Source organism: Coenobita brevimanus, chromosome 103 (assembly GCF_032717465.1).
Source record: "Coenobita brevimanus isolate Jiangsu-jjx chromosome 103, ASM3271746v2, whole genome shotgun sequence".
Classification (NCBI taxonomy): Eukaryota; Metazoa; Arthropoda; class Malacostraca; order Decapoda; family Coenobitidae; genus Coenobita; species Coenobita brevimanus.
In genome coordinates, this window is record NC_137056.1 from 3655754 (window position 1) to 3665898 (window position 10145).

The 10145-nt window shown below is 38.7% G+C and overlaps 1 protein-coding gene across 1 annotated transcript in view; it reads left to right on the top strand.

Moving 5' to 3' along the window:
• The window catches only part of LOC145415771 (uncharacterized), a 39223-nt gene extending 38804 nt beyond the window's left edge, over positions 1–419 (top strand). The window contains exon 7 of the mRNA XM_080285013.1: positions 332–419. Coding sequence (XP_080141139.1) covers positions 332–402 — 71 coding nt within the window. The 3' untranslated portion in view covers positions 403–419. The remainder of the gene's footprint in view (positions 1–331) is intronic.
• The last annotated feature ends 9726 nt before the right edge of the window (positions 420–10145 follow it).

Below are 10145 nucleotides of genomic sequence, written 5' to 3' on the forward strand. Positions count from 1 at the left end.
GCCTCACTTCTTACAAAAGATGTTCCTGATAATACTAAATTCTTCAGTTCTCCTAAAAGCACTGACTACGTACTGGTATGTCAAGGAGGAGAAGGTGTTTGCGAACTCTTGACAGTTATAAGTTTCCACGTGATGATACATGAGACAATACCCCTCTAAGTACACAGGTAAATAGGTACAGTATTTTATGAAGATTTTTTTCAGGTTAATTGGCAATATACATCTCGTAGGTTTACATTTATACAGGAAATTTTTTAAAGACCATTTTTCATGCAACCATTATTCCTAAGTTTTGTGTTATTTAGTTATTGTATAAACACTTCATTTTCAGGCTGCCAGGCGCCAACCATGTGGACGATGCTGGGCTTGGCGTCACTTCTGCTGGCTCCACATCGAACCTAGCCTCACTCCACACCTGACACTCAATCCACATTTACATAGCCTTGCTCCACCTCGATCCCTGCCTCACTCCACAACACTCAGTCGCACAATCAGTACCTTCATTCCCATCCTACATCTTCATTCCGCACTTCAGTCACTCAACATATCAGTTAATCCACACTTCAGTTACTCCACACCTCACTCCACATTCCCCATCTCCACACTTCAGAGACAGCAGCATCCCACCTCCACTGACAAGCAGCTCCATCAATCATTTGAAACATTATTGAACGACTAACCTATCGTTCTTGATGCTGTCTGGATTCGCACGCAAGCAGATGAATGCCAAGGGTGAAGTTGGCTAATTCCAGTTTGCAGCATTAATTTCTAAGTTACGAAATCAGTTTTGTAGTGGGTTGCGAAATTATTCCAAAAGTGTCATGGGATCACTTTTGAAGCATGTTAAGCCTGTTTCAAAGCCTATTACATTATCAGTTTCGAAGCGTATGACAGGATCAGTTTTGAAACGTGATGAGGCTGATTTACACCACCAGTTTCAAAGTACGGTGACGGGAGGACGCTCGAATAAATGTCCTCTCCAAAGCAAAAAATCGCCTAGCTGTACAAAAAATTAAAAGATCTCATTACACTGCATTTAATGAAGGCTTTTTTTTTTTTTCCCTAATCCTAGTCATGACGGACGTTATAAGTGGATACTGGTTTTCTTCCCTTTCACATGTTGGTATTTTTTGCATCCTGTCATTTCATAATTTCATACCGAAGATACTATAGACTGACACACACACACACACACACACACACACACACACACACACACACACACACACACACACACACACACACACAGTCATCACCCTTACTACACCTCGACTTTCGCATGCATCATTCTCACTTAAGACTACGACACACAAACACAGCAACACTTTAACTCACAGATACATCACTCACGATTCTCACTCTTCATTCATCCTTCTCCACACTCCCTCAGAGGAAGGTCCGATCCTGTAGTGTACTCATTATGGACATTTCTATACGTTTTTCACTTTAACTTGGCCCAAATTTTCGTCCCCTTGTAGCCTATTTCACGTAGCTCAGTGGCAGAATAAGGCAATACTACAGTTCTACATTCATCCCACTGCAATTCTCCATGGCTGCTTTTCTGGTGTCAATCTATTGCTACAACTCGGCCTGCACGATGGAAAGACGGCAATTTTAGGCCAAGTTAGAGTAAAAGGAGTGTAGCCGCTTCACTCCAAGATGTCTCCACTACACCGAACTAAATCACCTGAAGTCAGCAAGAAGGAAGTTTACAAAGACATCATGGCATTAAAGGGATTACCAGACACACCGAAGAAGAGGACCCACTTAAGGAAAACACACGATCAACCGTAAAAACCCTTCCGATAATCTACTTCCCTTTTAAACACGGAGGCTCTCTAGCACCTCTCCCCTTGCGATTTGTTCCGCATATGACGCCTTCACCCTTTCACTACTAGATGCCCCTTGAGCTGAATAAAATCGTCTGGTATGGGCAAAGAAATAAATAAAAACATACTTAATCGAGTTTTACATTGTCATTGTACTGAATCGGTAATGTAGTTTTTTATTTACTTATTTATTATTATTATTATTATTATTATTATTATTATTATTATTATCATCATCATCATCATCATCATCATCATCACTATTATTATTATTATTATTATTATTATTATTATTTTATTTTTCAGGCCGAGAAATTCCTCCCGAATTAAATACAATGGTACTGTGTTCACAAGAATCCAATAATTACTTTCTCGTACTGAAGGGGTTAAGAGGTGATAGGAAAACAATATGGCCGACTTCTAATGGTCACAGAAGGCTCGTCAACACATCTCCCTTAACGATTTATTCTGCCTATTGTATCTTCATTTTCTTTATCAATATCAAGAGACTATAACTAAGAGAATTTTTTAATATGGCAAGTGCAAAAATAAGTTGGTGAGAAAGGGGTGTTGAGAGGTCTTTTAACGAACAAGAAATAAGTCCCAAGATCATTACTGAGCGAGAGAGAGAGAGAGAGAGAGAGAGAGAGAGAGAGAGAGAGAGAGAGAGAATGGAACCAAAAAGAAAAAAATAAAGATGGAAAGAATATATGAAACACTTATTAGACGAGTAAAATATTTCAACTGTTGCTTCCGAAAAAAAAGAAAAATAAAAGAAAAAGTAAAATATAAGTAATGGAAATGAACATCAGTGGAAACGTAACCAGCGGAAATGAACTTCGGTGAAAATACATGCTACTTTGTGGAAATGAGGGGGACACCGTGAAGAATAATTTCCGATTCACAGTTCATTTCCGATTCACCATTCATTTCCCTTTTCCGTTACTGTCCTACAAATAGTGAGGTGACTGTGAAATCATTAATGTGGTGTATTCGACCCTATGGATTTGATTTTGTCTTTTTTGTAAGCAAAGAAGAAGGAACCTAAGGCCAGAAAACAGCCTTAAGAACCCACTGAAAAGAGTTTGAATATGTATGGTACAATTTCCCTCACTTGCCAGACGTGTGCATGCCAGCCGCTACCATACATACACACATACATAAATTAGATACACATGCATACATCAGACACATACATACAAACATACATAAATTAGATACGTACATACATACATTAGATACATACATACATACGTACATAATTCAAATACATACATCCCTTACGTATACATACCTACACAAACATACATACATACATACATTAGATACATACATACAAACATATACATAAATTAGGTACATACATACATACAAAGGGAAATGAATGAACTGTACTTAAAATGGCTGGAAAAGACAAGGAAGTGGTCACTGCATTCTTTTCGCTTGATATTAAAATCCCCTATGATAGTGACTTATAATGTAAATAGAGACAACTTTAATATTTCTTCTTTTTGCTTTAATATAATGTGGAACGAAAGGAGAAGGAGAGATTTATGTGGAAGTGTGGAAATGAAAATGAGTGTGTAAAATAAAGTGGGTGGAAGAGTGAGGAGACGAAGACCGAGAACGCGGTAGAAAAATAAAGTAATAACATCTATCAACCTATCTATTTATCTATTTTGAGGCGTAAGGGCCCGAGGTTAGGTTCCCATAGTTAGAACCACAAGGGTAGGTGACCGGTCTGTTCTCCTGGTGGCATTATTTATATGAAAAAAAAGAAAAACTATCCACCTCTTACGGACACCAACCTACGCGCAAGACACTGACCTTCGCCTCCATAAGAGACTAAAATCTACATAGAAATTGAGAAAACAGGAAAAAAAAATGCGGACGAAAACCAAAAAACGTTTCTAGATGCAAAATATGTGCTGAACTGAATTTGGTACAGAAAATGAAAAAAAAAAAAAATTATGGGCGAAATCCAAAACACGTTTCTAGATGCAAAATGTGTGTTGAACATTCCCCTCTTCTTACTGTATTCCTAAAACATGGTGACCTTTGTAAATAATATATAAAAATTAGTGAAAAGGCCATTATAAAGTGAATTATCCTTCTAGAAATATGTAAATGTCTCTTGTACCTATTAACTCTTTCGTGAATATTGTCCCAGTTCAATGTAATATTTAATCCTTAATAAAAGTTATGTGTAAATTGTGTTATTCCACCCGTGTTATATAGGTCAGAGGCTTGGAAAAATGTACAGTGACTTGGTGTGTGTGTGTGTGTGTGTGTGTGTGTGTGTGTGTGTGTGTGTGTGTGTGTGTGTGTGTGTGTGTGTGTGTGTGTGTGTGTGTGTGTGTGTGAGAGAGAGAGAGAGAGAGAGAGAGAGAGAGAGAGAGTAAATGACAGGAACAAACACTACAGGTATATTTGGCCGTCCCTCTGTGTGCGGCAAAATAATAATAATAATAATAATAATAGTAATAATAATGTAGTCCTAAAAAAAAATCCAATCTCTCTAGTTTCTAATACAGCTTGCACTTTGTTAAACCAAAATTCTAACCCATAAAAAAAAACATGACGCCCTTAAAAAAAACTGAAATTAACATGACTCAAAATATCATCGACCGGAAGAGGCTACAGTAACTTAATATTTATTCATCGATTTTTTCCTATTTTCTTATAGTTATTTTTTTTCTTTTTTGGTTTTACTCTCATTCTCTTTCCATCATCCTCTCGCCCCAGTCTTTTCCCTAATTTTCTTTATAATCGTTCTACTACCTGATTGCTTTATTTCTCTCTCTCTCTCTCTCTCTCTCTCTCTCTCTCTCTCTCTCTCTCTCTCTCTCTCTCATTCCCTAATTCTTCAAAGGGCACATTCACTCCCATTCCTTCCCCCTCTCCTCTCCCCTTACCCCATCTCCCCTCCCCTCTCCTTTCTCCTGCTCACATCCTCCCCCCTACCCCTCCTCATCTCCCCTCACCCCACCCTTTCCCTCCTTTACCTGTACTCCCCTCCCCCCACCAGCAATTAGTTGATCCCAGGTATTGAGACCAACTTAAAGACAAAAGATGGTGGGTTTGTGTGGGGAGAGGGAGAGGAGAGAGGGACAGGGAGGGTGGAAGAGGAGGAAGAGAGAGAGATGGTGCGAGAGGGAGGAAGGGAAGGAGGATAAAGGGGGCAGGGAGTGGAGGAATATGTAGGAAGGAAAAAGGAAGAGGAGAGGGATGGAGGGACGGTGTGGAAGAGTGAGGGAGAGGATGGAAGAGAGGGAGCGACAGCAGGAACAGGGAGAGGGACTGAGGTGGGAAAGAGTTTGGAGGAAAAGAAGAGGATGAACAAGAAGAAAGGCAAGGGACTTAGGGTAACTTGGAAGCAAAAGTGAGCTTTGTGAGATTTGTGAAGGGAGAAGGATGAGGGAGAGGAAGGGAGTTGGGAGGGGAAAGGGGGTGGAAGATCAAGAGGGAGAGAGGGAAAGGGAGAGCTCATAAGAGAGACTGATAGGGAGAGAAGGGGAGGGAGGAAGGAGAAGTAATAATGAATAAAAATGAGATGGCAACTTGTACATGAAAAAGATAGGAGGCTTGTCAGTCTTGCGTGAGAAGAGAAGGAAAAGGAGAAAAGGGAGAGTTGGGAAGAGTGAGGAAGGTGGAAGAGGAAGAGATAGGGAGAGGGAAAATATGACGAAATAGGAGAGTTGGGAAGAGTAAGGAAGGTGGAAGATGAAGAGAGAGGGAGGGGAAAAAGGAGGAAAAGGGAGAGTTGGGAGGAGAAAGGAGGGAGGAAGGGGAAGAAGAGGGAGAGTGGAAAAAGATAGGGAAGGAAGGAACAGGATGAGAGAGGAAAAAAGAGGATGAAGTGGTAAAGTGAAGACAATGAGAAAACAATATAGGGATGACTAAAGTAAACTGAGAAGAGCAAAATGAGGGCACGAGAGGTGAGCAGGAACAATAGGAAAAAGAAGAGAGAGGGGGGGAGAGAGAGAGAAAAAAAAAAAGAGTATGTGGGGGAAGAGGGTAGTGTTTCGCAATACTTTTTTTTACCAAGTTTAATATTAGCAACAAAAAAAATGGGTACGGCTCGTTGAAAAAAAAAAAAAAAAAAAAAAAGCCAAAGATCAAAGCGAAAAAATTTGAAGCAATCGTTTTAATATTAAAGAATAAAAAATGAGCTGACAACGTGAAAAAAAAAAAGAGTGAAAATTTAGGAGTGATTATCAACTTTTTTGAGGGGAGGTGGTCACATAATTATCATCATCATCATCAACACCATCGTCATCATCATCATCATCATCATCATCATCAATGTTATTCTTACCACCACCAGACGATTTTATTCAGCTGAGGGAAAGATTAACCCCTTCACTACGAGAGGTCTCTTGTAAGGTAAAAAAAAAAAATGAATGTTAACAAAGACTGAAATACAGTAAAGTTAAATTAATGAATAAGTTCAGTAAAGTTTCCACAGCTGTCAAGAGTCTGCTCCTCGCTCTCTCTCTCTCTCTCTCGCTCTCTCTCTTTAATCACTCATCCTTCATAAAGTGATACCGTAAGCAGATCCTCTCTCTCATTTATCACCGTTCCCCTTCTCGCTTGTCACGTTTTCTGTTGAATCCTATGCACGTTAGATCTCTGTGAATGTATGAGAGAGAGAGAGAGAGAGAGAGAGAGAGAGAATCACTTAACTCACACTAACTCACCCTCTAATACTCTAACTCACACTGACTCTTTAACTCACCCTACCTCTCACACCAGCTCACCCTACGACTCTCAGCAGCTCACCCTCTGATTCATACTGACTTTTCACCCTGACTCATCCTAACTCACTCTTGACTCACGGCTCATCGACTCACTCCAACTCGCCCTGATTCATCTTCCAACTCACCCTAACTCAAGACTCACCACGATTCATCGTGACTCACTCCAATTCATCCTGATTCATCCTCCAACTCACCCTAACTCAAGATTCACCACGACTCACCCTGACTCACGACTCGCACCATCTCACCCTGACTCATCCTCCAACTCACTCTGACTCACGACTCACCCTGACTCATCCTCCAACTCATACTGACTCAGCCTCCCGCCTCATCCTCTAACTCACCCTGACTCACCCTCTGACTCACGGTGACTCACACCCCCTCGGCTGAGTCCAATTAACTCGACATTATCCCAAGAGTCATAGTTCAATTACCCTGGAAATTGACTTCATTTTGAGATACTCGCCCTGGGTAAATGTTGGGTATTATTCATTTTTATTCACGCTTTTATTCATTTAGATTCACTCATGGATATTCACTCTATTCAATTTTATTTACGCTTTTATTCATTTTTATTCACTTCATTTTTATTCTCTATTCATGTTTATTCTCTTTATTCATATTTATTCACTCTATTCATGTTTATTCTCTCTATTCATTTTTATTCACTCTTCATTTTTATTCACTCTATTCATTTTTATTCACTATTTTTTATTCTCTTTTTTCTTTTTATTCTTTTTTCATTTCTATTTTTATTCATTTTTATTCACTATTCATTTTTATTCACTCTTTATTCATCTTTGTTTTTTTATTCACTTTTCATTTTTATTCACTCGTTTTCCATTTGCTTCACTTTTTCATATTTACTCTATTAATTTTTCTTCTTTATTCATCCAGTTTCTTCAGCTTCGTATTTATCGTCTGTTTATTTCTTTATTCATCGTCCATTCACCTCTTTATCCAGATCTTTTCAATCATTCATTTTTTTATTATTTTCATTCTTTTTACACTTTTATTTTTACATTTTATCCAGGTTTTATTCAAGTATTTTCATTCATTAAAATTTTTCATGCTTCTTATTATTTTTTTTTTTAAATCAGAGGTGGTCAAAGCTGTTTATTTCCTCACATTTCTTTATTCACTCATTCACTTTTGATTCGTGGTATTATTCATTTTTCATTCACGGATTTTTTCTCATTCAGGTTTCTCATCCTCGTATTTATCATATTTTTTTTTATTAGAGGAGTTCATTTTCTTCATTTTATTTATTGATCTTGTGTCAAAATCGTGACTAGTAAAGGATGAGTGTTATTCATGGTATTCACATCTCATTCACATTCAGTTTTCATCCTCGCATTCATCGTACTTTTATCATAGGTGTTAATTTTCATATCTCTCTCTCTCTCTCTCTCTCTCTCTCTCTCTCTCTCTCAAAATTTCTTTTAATATCTCTCTTTTTTTCCCTCCCTGTCGTTTCTCTACGCAAAAAGTACCTGATCTTTTCTCTGTCTGTCTGTTTCTCTGTTAATCATCTCTGTCTGTCTTTATGTCTTTCTGTTAAATCATCACTGTTTGTTTGTCTGTCTGTCTGTCTGTCTATTAATTACCTGTCTGTCTGTTTGTCTGTATGTCTGCCTGTCTGTTAGTCATCTTTGTATGCGTCTGCCTATTACTCACCTCTGTCTACCTGTTTTGTTAATGATCTCTGTCTGTCTGTTTGTCTGCCTGTCTGTTTGTCTATTAATCATCTTTGTGTCTGTCTGTCTGTCTGTCAGTCCTCTCAATGGTCGGGAAAAGTCCATCATTTTACTCCACCTAACGTTAGACGATTTTATTCAGCTAAGAGTGGGACATAGGAGCCTGAGGATGCTAATTACACACACACACACACACACACACACACACACACACACACACACACACATAATTTAAAACCACAAGTATATATTTCCTGCAACATACGGGAATCGAACCAGCGACCATGAGATCAGCGGACCACACATCCACCACTGTGAGAATGGATGTGGTGGTCAAGTGGGGAGAGGAACTGTCTGTTGTTTTAAAAGAATGGAGTTCGATCCCATCATAGGGTTGGGAAATGCACTTATTTTCCACAAGACTCACTTTAAAAAAAAAAAAAAAAAGCTAATATTACACCAGCCCTGAACGAGGCAGCCCTGACATGTATTCAGTATGGACGGTAGCTATTAATGCTGGATCTCAGGGAACGGGCTGTTAAGTTTATGTCCAGAGTCGGATGTAAAAAAAAATAAATAAAAATTCCAGGGTAAAGTCAAAACACGATAAGAAGTGTTTTTGTGGGCTTGGAATGCTCAAAAAACGCATATTAATTGGAAAATCCGAAGAACATAGAAAACTTCAATAAAAATGTTCAAAACAACGCACAGATAAAAAAAAAAAGAAGTAAAATCAACAAAATTAAACGAAAATCAAAAACTAAATAAATAATCCCACAAAAAGAAATAATATTAACCCCATTACTGCGGTACGTCTTTCAAATTTCATTCTTGCAATCTCCAGACGATTTTTCTCAGCTTGGGAGACACTTTTCAAACTGGAGGGGGGGGGAGGTTAGATGCAGCTTTCATTACCCTCTTCACTAATATAAATGCAACCTAAACTGAACAAAATCGTCTGTACTCTTTTCACACTAACTTGGCCTAAAATTGCCATCTCTCCATCTCGAACGCTCAGCTGTAACAAGAGACAAGCCCTGGATTATGATGCTAGTCACGAAAAAGTGCGATGGAAAGGATGTAAAGCCATCGTATTCTGCCATTGAGGTACGAGAAAAAGGCCCTAAATAGACGCAAATCTATTGGGTCAGACAAGGTGAAACAACTATAGTTAGAACTTATGGTAAAAGAAATCGTCAAAGCAAATGGAGTGAAAAGACCTGAATAACACACAACCATAAGATCAAAAATAAACTGAATGAGAGGTTAATAGAAGAAAAATCCCACTAAAAAAATATCACCAAAGAACGAAAAATAACTGAATAACATAGGGAACCATAAAAGAAATTCTCTCTCTCTCTCTCTCTCTCTCTCTCATATAATACATATAATACGGTTATACCTACAAACGTCTGAACAATGCACGAACCATCCCATCAAAAATTAAGCTCTAAAAAAACGAAACTAAATGAAAAGAACGAAAGAACACAGCGCACCATCGCTGCCAGGGGCCCCACATGCATAATATATCACCTAATATCCAACAGGCATTCTCCGCTATTTTTAAAGGGGCTACAATTTTTATCGCTCGCTTTCCTAGATTTTCGCTCATTTTTGTGGGGCTAGGTTAGGTACGGGGGAGTTCTAGGTGCCCTGGGTGTGTGTGTGTGTGCGTGCGTGTGTGTGTGTGTGTGTGTGTGTGTGTGTGTGTGTGTGTGTGTGAGAGAGAGAGAGAGAGAGAGAGAGAGAGAGAGAGAGAGAGAGATTATCTACACAAAAGGCAGCCAAATAAACAAAGTAATTTCTGTGTGATCGCCCACTTAGGCTGTGTGGATAAAAAGTCTCTCTCTCTCTCTCTC